The 22,270-nt window shown below is 37.8% G+C and overlaps 1 protein-coding gene across 1 annotated transcript in view; it reads left to right on the forward strand.

Annotated features, from left to right (window-relative positions):
* The window catches only part of SNTB2 (syntrophin beta 2), a 105,296-nt gene that overhangs the window by 59,766 nt on the left and 23,260 nt on the right, over positions 1–22,270 (forward strand). Inside the window, exons 3-4 of the mRNA XM_028095778.2 lie at positions 2,782–2,992; positions 14,028–14,170. Coding sequence (XP_027951579.1) covers positions 2,782–2,992; positions 14,028–14,170 — 354 coding nt within the window. The remainder of the gene's footprint in view (positions 1–2,781; positions 2,993–14,027; positions 14,171–22,270) is intronic.

The raw sequence follows: 22,270 nt of genomic DNA on the forward strand, positions 1-22,270 counted from the left end.
GCTCAGTTGGTTAAGCGACTGCCTTCGGCTCAGGTCATGATCCTGGAGTCCCGGGATCGAGTCCCACATCGGGCTCCCTGCTCAGCAGGGAGTCTGCTTCTCCCTCTGACCCTCTTCCCTCTCGTGCTTTCTATCTCTCATTCTCTCTCTCTCTGAAATAAATAAATAAAATCTTTAAAAAAAAAAAAAAGATTAGTATAAGTAATAAAATAAACACGAACTTGCTTTCACACATTATCAAATAATCTAGCATTGAATTTTATAGATAACTACTTATCATTAAGTAACTTTGAAATAAGTTTCGCTACTTTAATGATTGAGCAGTTGCTCTATATAATACAATTATTAACTCATCAAAAGAATTAGCACAGAAATGATTCTGCCTTTTAGTGCGATATTTTATTGGTACTGAGTGTAATGTACCATTTTAAATCTTCCCATAACAAATGAATAGCTGTTTTTCTTCTAGAGAATATAACCAATTTTTTAACCAATAGGTATCTTAAGGATCATGGTAGCAACAGTTGATATAGTGAAAAATAACATCAAAAAGAATAGATATGATAAAATAACATAGAGGACTAAATAAAGGTTAATATGAATATTAAGCTATTTGTTTATCTTCCTCTTTCTACTTTTGCTGGGCTTTTAGGATGGAGGAATTCCTCCTGCATAAGAGTCTATCCTACTGGTAAGCTCTGTGTAGTTTCATCCTTCCTGGGTCCAGTTAAATTTCCCCAGGCCATATCTCTTTCTACTGTAATCCATCTTACATCCCACCATAAGATTATTTCTAATTTATATTACAATTTTTATTTGTGGTAAAATATGCATAACATAAAATTTACCATCTTAACGATTTTTAAGTATATAGTTAAGTAGTATTAAGTATATTTGTGCAACAATCCCCAGAAATTTTTCATCTTGCAAAACTAAAACTCCGTACCCATTAAACAGCAACTCCCTATTCCCCTGTCCTCCTAACCCCCGGCAACTACCATTCTAATTTTTGTTTCTATGAGTTTGAATACTCTAGATACTTCATATAAGCGGACTCATACAATATTTCCCCTTTAGTGACTGGCTTGTTTCACTTAGCGTAATATCTTCAAGTTTCACTCATGTTGTAGCATGTGTCAGAATTTCCTTCTTTTTTAAGGCTGCATAATATTCCATTCTTGGTATAATACCACAATTTGGTTATCCATTCCATTGGTGGACATTTAGGTGGTTTTTACCTTTTTTGGTGGGGGGGAGATGGAGAGAGAGAATCTTAAGCAGGTTTCGCACCCAGCATGGAAGAACAAAACAAAAGCAAATAGCTCAAATTGCTTATGACTTGCTATCTAAAGCTTTTTTTCTGACTAATATGAGCTTTCTATGGGCTCAAGACTGTTCCCAGATCTTATTTTATGTTGTGGCTGTTTTCTAGAATTAGTTGGCCTTTTGGCTATTGCCCTAGAACTTTGAAGGCATATAAAACATGGATAAACTGGTGGTTAGCCTTTCAGGTAGCTAGGTGACTAATTTCAGTGGGAGGGCAGGTGACTAGATAGGTGAGTTGATAAGTATGAAATAGATGTGTTTATAACCTGTTTCAAAGCATGACACTAGCTGGGTAAGTGTGCCTCAGAGGTAGAGAGGCCTCCATTGCAGTCCTGCTTTGCCCCTACCACCTTGCTTCCCTTAGACAAGAACTTCGTGGTAGTTATCACAGTCCTTTATATGAGCACTTTTTATAACCTGTAATTATATTAATTGTTAAATTTCTGCCTTCCCTATCAGGCAATAGGTCCAATGAGGGTAAAGACTATTTTTTTCACCACTTTATCTCCAATGTCAGTGTCTCACTGTAGCTGGCATATAGTAAGTGCTCAATAAATGTGCACTTAAGAAATGATAGACTGACCAGAGTTGAAATGGCAGTGAATATTTGCCATACTAAATATGGCAAATTGAAATACTTGGAATCATAAAGGGTTTAGAAAAGTAGCAAGAGAGAGGGGCGCAAGCTTCAAGGCAGGCATGCTAGTATCCATGTAAACTGCTTATCTTTGACAGGTGGTGCAGGATCTCATGACCTTGCTTCAAGGCAGCAAAAACTGTCTTCAGAAAGATGAAAAATAAAAAGATCTGTACCTGGTCAGTGGCAGTTTGTCACTTTCTAGCCTACCATGAAAAACACTTCTGAGAGCTTTATCTTTTTCCCTTTTTGAAAGATACATATGTTCACTGTTAGAACACAGAAGTGTATATACGTTAATTTATTTGTTTGACTTTTTAAGCTCATCAAGTTTTAGATTTTCATAAGGAATCATATTCTTTAGTTATTTTTTCTTTATTCCACATGGTGGAAATTTCAGTTCACTCTTTGGCAGTCAGATTTATTTACCTAGCAATACCTTATACCAGAATTTTCTAAGTATTTAAAAAAATATTTCCTTCTTTACAATGTGCCTATGACATTCAACAAGCATGCTTTCCATTTTTTTGACATGGAAATTAAAGCAAAGTAAGGTGTTTTACTATAGACTATACAATAGGTTCCTTCATTTTAGATCATTAAATTAACACACTGAAACAGCAGACCCAGCAGTTAGTCTTTCTGATGATTATCATTCCATATGTGGTTTTCTCTGAAATTGGGCCCTAAGGAATTAAGAGAAAGTATCTCTATTCCGGAATGTAAAATTAAAATAGATTGCCAGTTATGTATGTTACACTCTGGCAGGTTTGATGACTTCTGATCTAGCTTACTTTTTTTTTTCTTTTTCCACACAGATTGATAGAACTACATTCTCCTGATAGCAGGAACACGTTGATCCTACGCTGCAAGGATACAGCCACAGCACACTCCTGGTTCGTAGCTATCCACACCAACATAATGGCTCTCCTCCCACAGGTACTGGCTGAACTCAATGCCATGCTTGGTGCAACCAGTACAGCAGGAGGCAGCAAGGAGGTCAAGCACATTGCTTGGCTGGCAGAACAGGTAGGTTGAGAGGCAGGGCAAGGTCTCACTGGGTCACCATTCAGAGCCAAGGTGGTTCCCCCATTTCATATATTTATAATATTTATCATGCAGTCAGGTCCTGGATATCTAGCTTGCACATCTTTTGTTTGTTGGTTTTGTGTTTCTCCTCCCTACCATTTAGTTATTTGTTGCTAATTATCACCTCCACCAGAAGAACTGACTGTCATGATAGTCATCAACACAACATAACTAAAAAGAGATTCTTATTACCATCTCCGTCCTTAATGACAGAGAATAATTTTCATGATTTTAGAATAAGATCAGCAAACTTTTTCTGCAAAGGGCCAGATAGTGTCACAACTCCTTGACTGTGCAGTTCCAGCAAGAGAACAGTGGTAGACAGTATGAAAATGGAGAGGTGTGGCTGTGTTTCAATAAAACTTTATGTACAAAAACAGGTACTGGGCTGCATTTGGCCCATAGGTCATAGTTTCACAACCCCTGTTCTAGTCTTCTGCCAGTTTCAGGGACAGAAAGCTTACTCTTCTGTTCTGGGAAAAGTATAAAATATGCAAAATATTTTACAAGCCATCAGCCAAATGTACAGTTGTCTTTTGTTTTAACTAGAGTTTGTGAGGTCTGGCCCCCCATGCCCCACCTCAGCAGAGGTTCTGATTGGATAGATCTGTGGTGGGGTCTAGCAGTCTTGTTTGGTAACTCATCAGCGGATTGTGTCAGACCAACATTGGACTCCACTAATCTGTCTTTTCTTTTGAGCTCTGAAATTTTATAAATGTTTCAAGTAATAATTATAATAAATTAGAACACAGAATTAGCACTATGATAATTTGTAGGAAGCATAATTAGGATAACTAAGCAGAGAAGAACCTAATGAGAATCATGGTATAAGTACTTACGACTTTGAAAGTTTTAGTATTTTAGTTATGTTTATCATTGTTTCTAAATTTTTTAAAGTTTTTTATTTTAATTCCAGCATAGATAACATACAGTGTTATATTAGTTTCAGGTGTACAATATGGTGATTCAACAGTTCTGTACTTTACTCAGTGTTTATCATGGTAAGCCTACTCTTTAAACCCCATCACCTATTTCACCCATCCCCCATCCACCTCCTTTCTGATAACTATCAGTTTGTTCTCTATAGTTAAGAATCTGTTTCTTGGAAAATTAATAACTATTCTTAAACTATTCCAAAAAAGAGAAAAGTAAGGAAAACTTCCAAATTCACTCTATGAGAACAGCATTACCCTGATACCAAAACCAGATAAAGACACGACTAAAAAAGAGAACTATAGGCCAATATCCCTGATGAGCATAGATGAAAAATTCTCAAAAAAATGTTACCAAACCAAGTTCAAAAATACATTTAAAAAAATCATTCATCTCAATCAAGTGGGATTTATTCCTGGGTTACAAGTGTGCTTTTTTTTTTTTTTTTTGAAGATTTTATTTATTTATTTGATAGAGAGAGACACAGTGAGAGGGAACACAAGCAGGGGGAGTGAGAGAAGGAGAAGCAGGCTTCCCGCTGAGCGGGGAGCCTGATGTGGGGCTCGATCCCAGGACCCTGGGATCATGACCTGAGCCGAAGGCAGCCGCTTAATGACTGAGCCACCCAGGCGCCCCTACAAGTGTGCTTTGATTCACAAATCAATCAGTGTGATACATTACGTCAATAAGAGAAAGGATAAGAACCATATGATCATTTCAATAGATGCAGAAAAAGCATTTGACAATGTATAACATCCATTCATGATAAAATCCCTCCACAAAGTAGGTGTAGAGGGAACATATCTCAACATAATAAAGGCTGGATATGAAAAACCGACAGCGAACGTCATACTCAATGGATGTCCACTCTTATCACTTTTATTTAACATAGTACTAGAAATCCTAGCCACAGCAGTCAGGCAACAAAAAGAAATAAAAGAGAACCTAACTGGTGGGGAAGAAGTAAAACTTTCACTATTTGCAGATGGCATGATACTCTATATAGAAAACCTAAAAGACTCCACCAAAAAACTGCTAGAACTCATAAGTGAATTCAGTAAAATCCACAGGATACAAAATCAGTGTGCAGAAATCTGCTGCACTTCTATACACTAAAAATGAAGCAGCAGAAAGAGAAATTAAGAAAAAAAATCCCGTTTACAATTGCACCCAAAATAATAAGATATCCAGGAATAAACCTAACCAAAGAGGTGAAAGACCTGTACTCAGAAAACTATAAAACACTGATGAAAGAGATTGAAGATGACGAAGAAAGACATATCGTGCTTGTGGCTTGGAAAACTAAATATTGTTAAAATGTCTATACTACCCAAAACAACCTACACATTTAATGCAATCCCTATCAAAATACCAACAGCATTTTTGGGGCGCCTGGGTGGCTCAGTCGTTGGGCGTCTGCCTTCGGCTCAGGTCATGGTCCCAGGGTCCTGGGATCGAGTCCCGCATCGGGCTCTCTGCTCCGCGGGAAGCCTGCTTCTCCCTCTCCCACTCCCCCTGCTTGTGTTCCCTCTCTCACTGTGTCTCTCTCTGTCAAATAAATAAATAAAACCTTTAAAAAAAAAATACCAACAGCATTTTTCACAGAATTAGAACAGAGAATACTAAAATTTCGTGTGGAACTGCAAAAGACTCTGGATAGCCAAAGCAATCTTGAAAAAGAAAGGCAAAGCTGGAGGTGTCACAGTTCTAGACTTCAAGTTGTATTACAAAGCTGTAGTAATCAAAACAATATAGTACTGACACAAAAATAGATCAGTGGAACAGAATAGAAAATCCAGAAGTAAACCCACAATTATATGGTCAATTAATCTTCAACAAAGGAGGAAAGAATATCCAATGGGAAAGAATGTCTCTACAACAAATGGTGCTGGGAAAACTGGACAGCTATATGCAGAAGAATGAAACTGGACCACTTTTTTGCACCATACACAAAAATAAGTTCAAAATTGATTAAAGACCTGAATGTGAGGGACACCTGGGTGGCTCAGTCGGTTAAGTGGCTGCCTTTGGCTTGGGTATTGATCCCGGAGTCCTGGAATGGAGTCCTGCAGGGAGCCTGCTTCTCCCTCTGCCTGACACTCCCCCTGCTTGTGTACTCTCTCTCTGACAAATAAATAAATAAAAATCTTTAAAAAAAAAAAAAGACCTAAATGTGAGACATGAAACCATAAAAGTCCTAAAAGAGAGCACAAGCAGTAGTTTCTCTGACATCAACTGTAGTAACATCTTTCTAGATAGGTCTTCTGAGGAGAGGGAAATAACAAAAATAAATTATTGGGACTTCATCAAAATAAACTTCTGCACAGCAAAAGAAACAATCAACAGAACTAAAAGGCAGCCTACTGAATGGGAGAAGATATTTGCAAATGACATATTCCATAAAGGGTTAGCCAAAATATATAAAGAACTTATACAGCTCAACTGCCCCCCAGAATACAAGAAACAAGTATTGGGAGGATGTGGAGAAAAAGAAACCCTTGTGCACCGTTGGTGGGAATGCAAATTGGTGCAACCACTGTGGAAAATAGTGTGTAGATTCCTCATAAAATTAAAAACAGAACTACCTTATGATCCAGCAATCACAGTACTGGGTATTTACCCAAAGAATATAAGAACACTAATTTGGAAGGTTACATGCACCCTTATGTTTATTGCAACATTATTTACAAGAGCCAAGGTACGAAAGCAGCCTGAGTGTCCAATGACTGATGAATGGATAAAGAAGATGTGGTATATATACACAATAGAATATTATTCAGCCATAAAAAAGAATGACATCTTGACATTCGCAACAATATCAATGGGGCTAGGCAGTAAGATGCTAAGTGAAATAAGTCAGTCAGAGAAAAATACCATATGATTTCACTCATATGTAGAATTTAAGAAACAAACAACAACAACAAAAAAACAAGCAAAGGGAAAATATAAGAGAGACAGAAACAAATCAAGAAACATAGTCTTAACTATAGAGAACAAACTGATGGTTACCAGAGGGGAGATGGGTGGAGGGATGGATTGAATGGGTGATGGGGATTAAGGAATGCACTTGTGATGAGCACCAGGTGATGTATGGAATTGTTGAATGATTATATTGTACACCTGAAACTAATGTAACACTGTATGTTAACTAACTGGAATTAAAATAGAATCTTAAAAAAATAAAATGCACTTTTTAATCCTCATAAAAAAAAGTTTGTTTTTTGGTTTGCCTCTTTCCTTTGTTCATTTGTTTTGTTCCTTAAATTCCACATATGAGTGAAATCGTATGGTATTTGTCTTTCTCTCACTGACTTATTCACTTAGCATTATACTTCAGTTCTGTCCATGTTGCTGCAAATGGCAAGATTTCATTCTTTTTATGGCTGAATAATACTCCATTGTGTGTGTGTGTGTGTGTGTGTGTATACCACATCTTTTTTTTTTTTTAAGATTTTATTTTTAAGTAGTCTCTACACCCAACAGGAGGGTCAGACTTAGAACCCTCGGAGATCAGGAGTCACACACTCCACTGACTAGCCAGTCAGGCGCCCCTATACCACATCTTCTGTATTCAATCATCTATTGATGGCACTTGAGCTGCTTTCACAGGTTAGCTATTATAAATAATGCTGCCATAAGCAGAGGGGTGCATATATCCTTTCAAATTAGTATCTTTGTATTCTTTGGGTAAATACTCTGTAGTTTGATTACTGGATTTTAGGGTAGTTCCATTTTTAATTTTTTGAGGAACCTCCATGCTGTTTTCCACAGTGACTACACCAGTTTTCATTCCCACCAACAGTGTAAGAGGGTTCTTTTCTCTTCACATCCTCGCCAACACCTGTCGTTTCTTGTATTTTTTGAGTGTAGCCATTCTGACAGGTGTGAGGTGATAGATCATTTGATCTGCATTTTCCTGGTGAGGGATGTTGAGTGTCTTATTGTGTCTATTGGCGATCTGGATGTCTTCTTTGTAGAAATGTTTGTTCATGTCTTCTGTCCAGTTTTTAATTGGATTATTTGTTTTTTTGGGTGTTGAGTTGTATAAATTCATTGTTTCTAAATTTTTATATGCTGCTTGAAAAACTCAACTGAGTGGTAGTTGTTCTGTGCTTTCAGCAATGTTAGAAATCTTCATGATTTTAAAGGTAATACATTCATTCATGTGGTTTACAGGTCAGAATAAAAAGTTAATAGGTGGGGCACCTGGGTGGCTCAGCTGGTTAAGTGTGTGCCTTCAGCTCAGGTCATGATCCCAGGGTCCTGGGATTGAGCCCCGCATTGGGCTCCCTGCTCAGTGAGGAGCCTGCTTCTCCCTCTGCCTGCTGCTCCCCCTGCTTGTGCTCTCTCTCTCTCTCTGTATCAAATAAATGAATCTTAAAAAAAAAAGTTAGTTGCTGAAAAATCTTACTCTCCTTTCTGTCCCCCATCCACCCAGTTCTTACTCCTTTTCCCCAGAGAGGTAATCACTTTTCACTCCTTTCTAGCAAATCTTTTGAGAGTTTCTTTATGCAAATAAAAGCAAATATGAACCCATATTCTTCTTTTTCTCTCTTATAAAAGAAGACAGCATATTATGCATACTACTTTATACCTTGCTCTTGTTTTCATTAAACAGTATATTCTGGAGATCTTTCTATATTAATGCAGAGAGAACATTCTTTTTTTTACAACTGTATGGGTTTCCATCGTATGGCCGCAATTAAATAAGCACTCCTCCCAGTTTTGCTGTTATAATCTTTTGTGCCCTTATAAAGGATGGTACAGTGAATAACCTTGTAATTTGTTCTTCCACACATGTGCTATCCAAACTCTTTGGTTTCCAAGTTCAGATAGATCAGATAACAAGGGAACCCGTATTATCTCAATATATTTGGTTCTTAAGTTTCTGGGGGTGAATAGTAAAACTTTGGTTAGTAAGGGATTTATCAAAAAATGTAACTGATGTAGCAGTTACTATATTTGGATATTGAGAGTTTAGAGAGTAGGAGATATTTCTGTACCTGGAGGATAAGTCCCCAAAAGTGCTGGGTCCAAGAGTGTGTTAGTTATCTATCACTATATGACAAATGACTCCAAAACTTGGTGGCCTTAAAATAACAAATATTTATCTCACATAGTTTCTGAAGATCAGAAATACAGCAGTGGTGTAGCTGGGTGGTTCGGGCTTGGGACCCCTCGTGAAGTTGCAGTGAAGCTGTGTGCCAGGGGGCAGTCGTCAGAGGGCTTGACTGAGGTTGGGCCATCCACTTCCAGCATGATTCATTCACTGTTAGCAGGAGGCCTCAGTTTCTTGCCATGCAGACCTTGGTACAGGGCTGCCTAAGTGTCCTTAAGACATGGCTACTGGTTTTCCCCAGAGTGACTGATCTGGGAGAAAGAACAAGCTAGAAACCTCAGTGCCTTTTATGACCTAGTCTCTTCTACTGTATTCTTTTCATCAGCAGCAAGTTACTAAGTCCACTCTACACCAAGGGCTCCACCTCTTAAAGGGAAGAGTAGTAAAGAATTTGTGGACATATTTTTAAAGAACCACAAAGGGCATATGCGTTTGTAATTTTGATAAATTTTGCCAAATTGCCTTCCATCAGGGTTGAACTAATTTAGATTCCCACCAGCAATATATGAGAGCTGTTAAACTTTTAAAGTGAAATTAGTTTGGTTTATGCTACATAAAGACAAGTAGAAAGGAGAAAAACAAAGCCACCAGTTCATCATAATATGTGATGGACCATATTTATGTGGTATTTCCTCCAATCAATTTTGAGCTCTTGCAAGATGGGAGGACATTTTTTCCCAAATCTTTATTGCCCCCAGAGAACTTAGCCTAATGCTATGTATATAGTAGATGCTCAGTAATTTTTTTGTGTATATCCTTATGCATACAAAAAGCAAGCAAACAAATCACTAATTTTAAAATATTGTCCAAGAACACAAGCTCAAGGTTGGGAAATAATACTAAGTAAAAAAGTTTAATCTCTTTAAAAAATAGCACCACTGAACTAATTCAACGTACTATTTCTATTTTTTTTTAAGATTTTATTTATTTGTCAGAGAGAGCACAAGCAGGGAGAGCGGCAGTCAGAGCAGGCAGAGGGAGAAACAGGCTCCCCCCTGAGCAAGGAGCCTGATGCAGAACTCGATCCCAGGACCCTGGGATCATGACCTGAGCCGAAGGCAGACGCTTAACCGACTGAGCCACCCAGGTGTCCCTCAATGTACTATTTCTAAAATACTCTTGATTTTTACTTTTTTGAAGTAGTTGTTTGGGTTATCCAAATCAGATGCCACTGTTGGAATAAGGTGTTCAAGCAAGACTGGATACATTTCTCAGAGGTATTATAATGAGCTTATGTATCTGATAAAGGTTGAACTCAGTAAATGCCAAAGCTTTTTCTAACTATAAGATTATTTAATTCTTTGAGTATGAAAGTGGTCAAAATAATTATAGATTATATAATCTGTTCACTATAGGTAAGCATTTCTTTTGGCCTGAGGTGTATTTACTGAAAATCTTGCATATAAATGAAGTTGTTTCAGTTATACTTAAAAAAGATAGTTGTGGGGCACCTGGGTGGCTCATTCGGCTCAGGTCATGATTTCAGGGTCCTGGGATTAGCTCAAGTCGGGCGTTTGGTGTTGGACTCCGCACTTGGTGTAGAGCCTGTTTAGGATTCTCTCTCTGCCCTTCTCCCCATGCTCAAGCTCATGTTTTCTCTCTCTCTCTTTCTCTAAAAAAGAAAAAAAAGAAAAGATAGTCATTTTGCAGAGATAAATTTAGGAAGGATCATTTATTTAACTTTAAATGATCTCTCCTTAGTTTATCTTTTTTGTTCACATTGTTAAAAATTGAGTTTGCTTAAAACAGGGAAAACCTATACTACAGATATTTGGTAAACAATAGATAATCTCTTCTCTGCACAGGGACTTCTGTCTCTTCACTGATACTGATTTTTATGTAACTGATAGTTTACTTTTTAGTTGGTTATATTCTTTAAAGAGAATTTTCTTTAAGTCCACCAAATGGGGCGACATATATTACCTATAAAACCAGTATTTTTAAGCAGTTGAATATTGATTAGAAAAGCCAGGACAGCCAAAGAAAACTCTGTTTCAACAGTTCCTAATTTGTTCCTGATAATTCTCAAAATGTGCAAATACTTAGGAACATATACACTAAATTAGCATTAGCAGAATGGCTTATTTAGTTTTTGCTCTCTGTTTTCTACCATAATAACAAAATAACAAGTATATCACCTGATTTATAGGATTAGGATTTAGGGAATGAATAGTAATTATTAGTAGTTTTTCATCTTTAGTGTTATTCAACTCTATTTATTAAAAAGTAAAATTTGGACAAGGCTGTTGTTTGGCCAGGTGTGTGCATGTGTGGGTGTTGAAACACAAGCAAACCAGAACCCTAACATTAGTATCCCTTTGTTCTCTGGCCAGAACCTTAATAGTGGAGCCCCAAGGCTGCTTGTACTGATACCACAACCAAAAATACATGCTATATATAGCAGGCAACATTTTGACTCCACTGAAAGCCAACAGTATCCTTATAACTTAAGACAAATACACAAACAGAATGACTTAAATTGACATTTCATTTTCCAGCAATGGTAAGTAGAAGAGGGAAAATAAATTCTCTAAAAACTAAAGACTCAAAAGGGCCGAAGAATAAACGCTTTTAAAAATTGTTAGTTGAGGGGCGCCTGGGTGGCTCAGTTAGTGAAGCATCTGCCTTCGGCTCAGGTCATGATCTCAGGGTCCTGGGATCAAGCCCTGCATGGGGCTCCCTGCTCAGCGGGAAGCCTGCTTCTCCCTCTCCCACTCCCCCTGCTTGTGTTTCCTCTCTTGCTGTGTCTCTCTCTGTCAAATAAATAAAATCTTTAAAAAAAATTGTTAGTTGAAAAAAAGTTCTCTATCTTGAAATTAGATACTGCTTCTATTGGTATTAGCAGTTTTCCTTTATTGCCTAAAATATCTTCTTTGGGAAGAAATACATTTAATTTAGGTTTTCCAAATGCATATACTCTGATCTAGCCTTCAAACTCTCTCTTATAACTTAGGGGAAAAATTAATTTTAAAAAGTTTGATTGCTTGGCGCCTGGGTGGCTCAGTCAGTTAAGCATCTGACTCTTGATTTTGGCTCATTTCATGATCTCTGGGTTGTGAGAGTGAGCCCTGCATTGAGCTCCAAGCTGGGCATGGAGCCTGCTTAGGATCTCTCTCCCTTTCCCTCTGTCTTTCCCCTCCCCCTCCTCCCTCTCTCCCTATCTTTAAGAAAAGAAAAAAAAAGTCAGATTGCCATTTTAACCTCTTGGGAAGATAGATTTTACATTATAGTAGTCCCCTTATGCATGGAGGATATGTTTCAAGATCCCCAGTTGGTGCCTGAAACCACAGATAGTACCGAATGTTATATATACTGTTTTTTCCTACTCATACATACATGGGATAAAATTTAATTTATAAATTAGGCACAGTAAGAGATTAACGACGGTAACAACAGCTAACAACAAAATAGAACAATTATAACAATTTACTGTAATAAACATTATATAAATGTGGTCTCTTTCTCTTTCAAATATCTTATTGTACTATATTAGTGATTTTTATGATGATGTGAGATGAAGTGAGGTGAATGGTGCAGGCAATGTGACAGCGTTAGGCTATGGTTCACCTTCTGACCACATGTCAGAAGGAGGATCATCTGCTTCAGGACTATGGTTGACTGTAGGTTACTGAAACCAGGAACTGCAAAACTGTGGATAAGGGAAGACGACCATATCTTCCCCTTTGAAATATTATTCATAACAATCTCAGAGACAAAGACTTAAAATACCTTTGGGTTTTCTGTGACCCAAAAATGTGAGAATCTAAAAGAACCTCCTTGGAACTGATATTTTCCCTCCAGGTATTATAGAGTATTATTTCTACAATACCTTGCTGGAATCTCAGAGTAGGGTCGTATATTTTGTGCTTTCAGCACATGCAAGAACATGGGTCACTTCACTGGCTAGAATTCATTTCCGACTCCTGGAATCAGTTTGTGGCTCTAACTATGAGGGGAAAGTTCTAGTAATAGATGTTATAACACAGAACCGAACCACTCAGGCCACTTTTCAGATTATAGATACATTCTTAAGGGGCTCTGACATGTCCAAATGACCTTCAGAAGTCATTAAGGAAGAGAAAATAAGAAGTAGCTTTAAAGACAACTCTGTAAGAGACAAGTGATTAATCATTTTGATTTCTCCTTGAAACCATCAGTGATAGCTGAAGCATCTGTGTTTTGTTTTGTTTTTTTAAGATTTTATTTATTTATTTCACAGAGAGAGACACAGCGAGAGAGGGAACACAGGCAGGGGGAGTGGGAGAGGGAGAAGCAGGCTTCCCGCCGAGCAGGGAGCCCGATGTGGGGCTCGATGCCAGGACCCTGGGATCATGACCTGAGCCGAAGGCAGACGCTTAACAAACTAAGCCACCCAGGCGCCCCTGAAGCATCTGTGTTTTTTTGTTTTTGTTTTAGGATCTGTGTAAAAATAACGCTATTGTTAAGTATTCCCTGTCTGTCATTTCATGGGGAGAAATGTTTTGATAAACCAGGGATTTTGTTCAGCATAGTCTTTTGCTTTTTGGCTTTGGATCCTTGACAATATGGATAAATAGTGGTGTTTTCCTACATTTTTAAATCCTCACAGAGGTAACTGAACTTCATGCAGGTAAATGCAATGGTACATTTGAAACAGAAACAGAAACTTCCTAAAGTTAATGGGGAACTCTAAAAACAGAGTCCTATCACTAGATAATGTCTCTCACTCAGAGAGAGCTTTTACAGCTTATACAGACCACCTCACACCTCCCGTTGGAGAATCCCAGCCAGTGGAAAGGAACCTGATGGGATGTTTCCTGTTCTGCAAGCCTGTTAGGTTCAGGGAACAAAATGGAGACCCATGTGAGACCATCGCTGAAGGGACTTTTACAGATACATATCATTATAGTTAGCTCTGCTTTCTGGATTTTACCATTGTCACAGGCAAAACTAGATGGTGGAAGACAACAATGGAGACCTGTCCTCATGGCTGTGACTGAGAAGGATTTGCTGCTTTATGACTGTATGCCATGGACAAGGGATGCCTGGGCATCACCGTGTCATAGCTACCCTCTTGTTGCCACAAGGTAAGTCTAAAGACAAAAAAATAAAATAGCTATCCTATTCTAACTCTACCAAAAAAATTTAAAGTGAATTCTATTATCTTAGGTACCTAAAATAGCATTTAAGTAGCGGATATAGATGTTTGAGACAAAAACTTTCCTTTCACAACCTTATTGATTATTTTGCAGCTTCCAGCTCAGTAAACGTTTTCTGTCATTTAGCATTTTTTAAGTTGTTGAAACAGCTTCCTATAACTGTTCCCTTCAAGTCTTGCTTAGTCATAAAGATAAATAGTAGGTTTTTTTTTTCCTTTACTTTATTGACTGTGACTAGAAAACCACTGAACCTGGGGTAGCCTTTTGAGTGATGAAATCACTTAAACCAGAATGTGGTACTGTGGATAAACCACACAACTCAGCAAAATATTCTTCAATTCTCTTTCTAGTGTAAGAGCACATAATTGTGATGCCAGCAAATAAACATCGATTTGACCTGAAGCAACAGGAAGTTTCTAGCATGCCAGATGTGGAAAGTTGGCAGGGAAAAGAATAGAGATATATAGATTTGGGGGCCAAGATGTCTTAAGAGGTAACTAGAAACTAGTCTGAAACTAGAAAACATATTCACATTTAGCATTATTTGAGCTTAAAAAAATAATCCGGTTTTGAAGTAACTCAAAAACTATACATTAAAAAAGGAGCTCCACAGAAAAGTATTTGGTAGTAAAAAAAGCTACATGATGGGACAATCTGGTATGTCCTCCAGGGAACGGTGTGGTTGGGGGTAGGAATGGTGATGGGGCTTCCTGCTTTGAGTTGACAAAGAGTCACTTGAGGAAGAGTATTCTTTAAATTACAGGAAGACTTTCACGTTATATAGGATTTCCTTCAACTTTCCAAGTTCTCTTACATATATCATTCTTTTTATAAAATATAGTTTTCACATAGCTTTTAGGAATTTCTCTGTAATTTAGAGCTGGAGCACCTAGATCACAGAATAGAAATAAAGGATTTGTTGAGCCTAAGAATTAATTAATTCCTTGAGGATATAAGGGTTCTGCAGAAAGACTGAATTTAATCATCAGTTCTCTGGTTTGATTTTGTTTTTTTCCCCTCTGGATTTTTTTTTAATCCCCACTAAATTATAACCTCTTTGAGGTCAAGAACTATGACTTAGTCATCTCAGCACTCCCATAATGCTTTGCATATAGTGGGCCCTCAATAAATTTTAATTGAGTTCAATTCTATTACTTAAATTATAGTTTCTCGTTCATACTTACATTGGGAGCATGACAGGAATCCTATGAAAACATGACATACCTCAGTAGTTGTAATTACAACAATTAAATTTGTATTTCCCAAAGATTTAGAGTTTATGAATATGATGAAAGAGATCTCTTAAGTTTAAATTTTATGGAAGAAGCTTATACTCTAGATATGATCATAGAATGCAAGGAGGGTAGCTTTATCCTTAGACGTTTCCTTAATTGTGTGTCACTGGAGAAATGGAGCAGAAATCTGTGACATCCCATAGATGAGCCTTTGTTCAATACTAGAAAGTAAAATCCTATAAACAAATAATTTCTGGCCATTGACTGGACGGGGCCTAGACCACCGAAGCACTTTGGTACTAAAGAAGGAAATAGGATGGTTCTGTGTCTACTATCAGTGTGGCATTAATTTGCAAATAAGGAAAAGATATAAATAAAATTTAAGAGCTGAAACTATAAAACTCTTAGGAGAAAATACAGGAGTATATCTTTGTGACCTTAGCTTAGGCAGACCTTCTTGGATAGGACACCAAAAGCACAAGCAGCAAGAGAAAAAATAAATAAATTGAACTTCATTAAAATTAAAAACTTTTATGCTTCAAATGTCACCATCAAGAAAGTGAAAAGACAACCCACAGAATAGGAGAAAATATTTGCAAATCATTTATCTAATTTGGGACTGGTATCTAGAAAATATAAAGAACTGTTATAACTCAGTAATAAAAAAGGTAAACTACCCAATTAAAAAATGGGGAAAGGATCTTAAAAAACATTTGTCTAAAGAAGATACACAAATGGCTAATAAGCACATGAAAAGATGCTCAACATAATTAGCCATGATGGAAATGCAAATTGAAACTACAATGAGATACCACTTCCCACCTATAAGGATGGCTATAATTAAAAAGACAAACAATAACAAGTGTAGATTAGGAAATGGAGAAAATGGAACCCTCCTACACTGCTGATGGGAATGTAAAATGGTGCATGTGGAAAACAGTTTGGCAGTTCCTCAAAAGGCTAAACATAGTCACCATACGACCTAGCAATTCCACCCGTAGGTTGTATACCCAAAAGAAATGAAAACTATGTCCACACAAACACTTTTACATGAGGAACGCCTGGGTGGCTCACTGGTTAAGCATCTGACTGTTGATCTCAGCTCAGGTCTTGATCTCAGGGTCATGAGCTCAAGCCCCACGTTGGGCTCCTTGCTGGGCATGAAGCTTACTTTAAAAAAAGAAAAGAAAAGAGGGAGCCTGGGTGGCTCAGTCGTCAAGCGTCTGCCTTCAGCTCAGGTCATGATCCCAGGGTCCTGGGATCGAGCCCCACATGGGGCTCCCTGCTCCGCGGGCAGCCTGCTTCTCCCTCTCCTACTCCCTCTGCTTGTGTTCCCTCTCTAGCTGTCTCTCTCTGTCAAATAAATAAATAAAATCTTAAAAAAAAAAAAGAAAGAAAGAATGTGTTCTGATATACTCTGCAACATGGATGAACCTTGAAAACATACTAAGTGAAAGTAGCCAGACACAAAAGACCACATATTATATGATTTAGTTTATTTCAAATGTCCAGAATGGGCAAATCTATAGAAATAGAAAGTAGGTTGGTCATTGCCAAGGATTGTGGCAAAAATAGACAGTGATGACAAATGAGTATAGGACTTCTTTTTGGGGTAATGAAAGTGTGCTAAAATTGAATGTGGTGATGGTTGCACAATTCTGAGTATGTTAAAATCCACTAATTATATCTCAGTAAAGCTGTTATAATTAAAACAACCCCTCCCCCAAAAAACCCCAAAGATGTAATAGAAGAAACTAAGACCAATCCTTAATAGACTGCATTTGAGTCCCTATTTTGCCACTTATAGTAGGTAATTGGCAGCATGTTACCTAGTCTTTCTTTGCTGTACAATTAATTTGTTTGGTGAATACTAATGAGATAGGGTGGGTGTGAGTATCAGATGAGTTAATACTTGTAAAATGCTACAATAGTACCTGACACATTGTAAGTGCATAAGTAAGTGTTAGCTGCTTTAATTATAATAATTATTATTTATTATTAAGTGAAAATCTGTCAAAGAGGAATTCTATGTAAAAAGTAATTGGGTTGATTTGGCCATTGTTAAAAGAGGAGCTTAGCTCTACCCGATAGTTTTTATAAATAGTGAAAGTTTCATGTTAAATGTGAGGAATTCAAATGTATTATTTGGACCAACCTAGACATGCAAATTGAACTTGGCCATAAATTAAATGGGTGGAGCCTGTAGCTCTCTGAACATGTTGTTTCTTAATAAGTTTAATTCATGTTGCAGCAAGGATTCTTTACTCCTTGTTCAGGAAGTACCAGTAGATTAGGAGCAAAGATGACAGGCAGATGAGAGGTTTATTTTTTCCATGTGGCCGTGTCAGCGAGATGGAATTGGTTCAAGTCACTGCAAGGTAGAACTAAGTGGGGCTTAATCATCCTTTGCCTCCCGTAGCGGGGTAGAGTTTGGCCACTGAGAGAAACCAAAGGATGGAACCAGACCAGGAGGTATGCCACAGAGAGCAGCAAGGCCAGAAAGTGGTAGGTTTATGTCTTTTTGGTGTGGGGGAAAGATAGGGTTTGAGACTTATGAATAATGAGAAAGGGCTGCATATTTACTTTCATTAATTCTACTTCTAATACTTTGGAACATATTCTTATGAGTAGATGAGAAAAAGAAAAAAAGAAGATAGTATAAACACATAGGGAAGGAAAAGAAATCAAGGACTTTGATTACCCACAAAAGTAGGTAGTCCCTAATAAAATAAGAGTTAATTGTAGTTTGAAAATCAAAGAATGTTGTTAGGGTAATATAAATTAATATCCTTTATTGGCTTGCACATTTACAGATTCTTAGAAACCAAGATATGTGTGTGTGTACACTTAATAGTTGGTATTTTCACGCTGGTGAGGAATTTGAGGGTGATAAATGAAGAAGATTTTTATTTGATTTTTTAAAATTTTTGTTTTACATATTTCTTAAGATTAAGGCCAGATACATGATACAGGTAGAAAAACCCATTGGTTTTAAAGGTGCTATGAATTTTGCAGGATGTGCATTTTGTAGTCTTTTCCTATAAACTTTCTTTGGAATAGAAAAAGATCCAAAGAAAGTGTGGCTACTTTACAATGTGGAAAATTGAGTGGTGTTGCGCTTAGGGGATTTAGGGGGCAAAACCTGCTAAAAACGCCTTTGCATGAGCTCATCTGGCCTCCCCACTGAAGGGGTCCTTTTGGCAGTGTGTTCTAACCGACTGCTGCTCAGCAAGAGTCCAGCACCTGGTTTGAATTAGATTTCCTCTGCCAAATATTTCATAATCAAAACCTGTAGGAAAAATTCTCCCAGACTTATATTTTTTAATGTCTGACATGGGATTAGCAATCAAACTGAATATGGTAGAATCCACCCTGTTGCTTTGCCCATGCTGTCTTAACTTGGATCACATGTGGAATAATTTTGAAACTTAACTCTTGCTGAGATAACTGATGTTCAATTGGCATGTTGGTTCTATAGGAATCAGCTCAGTGAGGCAGTTCTCAAAGCATACTTCATGGACCTCTGAGGATCCCCTTTTCAGGGGGTCTTTGAGTCCCAAACTATTTTCTTAGTAATACTAAGATGTTACTTGCTTTTTTCCCTGTTGACATTTGTACTGAGGGTTGATAAAATTGCTGGTGCCTTAGCATGAATCAAGGTAGTCGATTCCATACCAAACTGTATGGACTTGAGGGGCGTTGTGGGGGTGGGGATGCCAGTTTCACCTCAAAATGTCTTTGTTGGAGCAGTAAAAATTCAGTTTTACTTAATCTTAACCCTTGAGTCCTCATCTTCTTAATATTCTATAAGATGAGGTGGGAAGTACTCAAAAAAGCACTTCGGCTGCGTACTGAAGTATGATGGTTGTCTCAAAAACACATGTGTGGTTGACTTGCTAGTTGAACTAGCTGTGATTTTTCATGGACCACCATTTTTTACTTGAGAAAACAACTTGTGGAGAGAGGCTGGGAAGATGGTGGAGTAGAAGGACCCTAAGTTCACCTCATCCCACAGAAACATACAGCTGGATAATACATCAGCATAAATAATTCAGAAAACACCCAAAGGCTGGCAGAACAAACACCACAACTAAAGGCAGAGAAGAGGTTGCATTGAAGAGGGTAGGAAGGGCAGAGACATGGTCGGGAAAGCTAGTTATTATTAAGCTGGATATATAGAGATTAGCAAAAAATGCAAAACAATGCCACTCTTCTCATTAATTTTTTAATGCCCTTAGTTACAGGCGCAGCCACAGGGCAAGAAACAGACTATCACATCAGGAAGCCTGCACAGGGAAGACAAATCCCCATAACATTTGCCTTTGAAAGGGAGAGGGGCCGAATTTCCTGAGATTTTACAACCAGTGGGACTTAAAGCCTGAAATTTTAAAAATCAGTGGGCTCAGCTCTGGAGAGCCCCAAGGGCGTTAGGAAGCTGAGTCCCCACCCTTTAAAGAGACAGCACAAGAAACCACCCAAGGAGCTCCAGTGTAGAAGCAGCAGTTTAAAAAACAGCACTTTTGGGTGCCGGTGTGGCTCAGTCGGTTAAGGTTAAGCTTCAGCGTTTGCCTTTGGCTTAAGTCATGATCCCAGCGTCCTGGGATCCAACCCTGCATGGGGCTCCCTGCTCAGAGGGGAGTTTGCTTCTCCCTCTGCCTCTCCCCCATCCCCCCCACCCCCCACTTGTGTTCCCTTTCGCTCACTTTCTCTCAAATAAATAAAATCTTTTAAAAAAATCACTCTCAGACAATGTTTTTCATATAGGACTTTTGAAAATTTGGATGAGGATTGTACCTTAAAGAGCAATAAATAAAATGGCTTGTTCTTTAAAGGAAAAAAAAAAAAAAAGCTTGTTCTTCGCTTCATTGTAGGCCATATAATATTTTTCTAAAAAATTTGCTGGTTCCATCCTTCACTCCTCTAATGGTAATTTGAGCAAAAGGACTTTTTTATTTTTTAAGATTTTATTTGTCAGAGAGAGAGAATGCACAAGCAGAGGGTAGCAGCAGAGGAGGAGAGGTAGAAGCAGGCTTCCTGCTGTGGGGCTCCATCTCAGCACCCTGGGATCCTGACCTGAGCCAAAGGCAGATGCCTAACCGACTGAGCCACCCGGGCATACTAAGCAAAAGGACTTCTTCTTAGGGCAAATGGATGCTCCTTTACATTTCCTTTAGTTGTCAAAAGCCAGTATTGGTTCAGATAAAAGGCAACAGTGTGTCTTTCAAGAAAAAGGTAATTTCTTCTAATCTACCAACTGGTTTAGCCAAGTTAATCACATTAGTTCTCAACCCTGGATATACACTAGAATTACCTGATGCGTAGCTTTAAAAAATTACTTATGTCTGGCTCAGATCCTCAAAAATTCAGATTTAACTGGTTTAGGGTGGGGCCCAGGCAATCTTATTCTTATTAATAAAAACTTATCCAGATGATTCAAATGTGTAGCCAGTTGAAAAGCACTAAACTAGTCCTCGTCTGCCAGCTTTCTGGTCTGACGACCTTTATATACTCTTAAAAACTAATGAAAACACAAAATTGCTTTTCCTTATCTGGGTTATACTGATTGATATTTACTATAATTAGAAATTAAAACTGAGAAATTTAAAAAATATTAATTTAAAAATAAAAGTAAAAAAACCTATCGTGTCTCAATATTAACTTATTTGTATTAAAATAATATTTTCCAAAACAAAAAAAAATTAATGTGAAGAGTGGCATTGTTTTGTATTTTTTGCTGATCTCTTTATATCTAGCTTAATAAAAGATTGATGAATTCTATCTCCTGTGTTCTTTTTTTTGAAGATTTATTTATTTATTTTAAAGAGCAAGAGAGAGCGTGGGGGAGGGACAGAGGGAGAGAGAGACAAGCAGACTCCCAGCTGAGCACGGAGCCCAGCACGGGGCTCAATCCCGCAACCCTGAGATCATGACCTGAGCCAAAATCAAGAGTCCAATGCTCAACTGACTGAGCCATCCAGGCACCCCTTCACTGTTATTTTTTTAGCAGCTTTACTGAGATAACTCATATACCATACAATTCACCCATTCAAAGTGTAGTATTTAATGGTTTTTAGTATGTTCCCAGAGTTGTGTGACCATCACTATAATCAATATTAGGACACTTTCATCACCCTAAAAAGGAAATCCTTACCCATTGGCAGTCACTTCTCATTTTCCCCTCCACCAGCCCTTAGGAACCAGGAATCTAATTCTATCTCTATAGATTTGCCTATTCTGGACATTTCATATAAATGGAATCATATGTAGCCTTTTACATCTGGTTTCTTTCCCACAGCATACTGTTTTTAAGGTTGATCCATATTGTAGCATGTGTCTCAGCTTCATTTCTTTTTATGGCTGAATAATCTTCCATTGTATGGATATACCACATTTACCAGTTGATGGCCATTTGGCTTATTTACACTTTTTGACTCTTATGAATAATGCTGCTGTAATATTCATATACAAGTTTTTATGTGAACATATGTTGGTTTGGGGGCATATATAGCTAGGAATAGAATTCCTGGGTCATATGGAGCTCTATGTTTAACATTTTTTTGAGAAAGTACCAGGCTGTTTAATAGAGGCACTATATCATTTGAAATTCTCACCAGCCCGGTGTGAGTTTTCCATTTTCTCTCCATCCTCATGTTTGTTTATTTGTTTTTAACTTTATTTTTTTTTAAGATTTTATTTATTTATTTGACAGAGAGAGAACAGGAGAGCATAGGCAGGGGATGTGGCAGAGGAGGAAGGAGAAGCAGGCTTCCCGAGGAGCAGGGAGTCTGACGTG

Source organism: Eumetopias jubatus, unplaced genomic scaffold, assembly GCF_037043125.1.
Source record: "Eumetopias jubatus isolate StellerSeaLion01/CBP00866 unplaced genomic scaffold, mEumJub1_p1.0 scaffold_10, whole genome shotgun sequence".
Taxonomy (NCBI): Eukaryota; Metazoa; Chordata; class Mammalia; order Carnivora; family Otariidae; genus Eumetopias; species Eumetopias jubatus.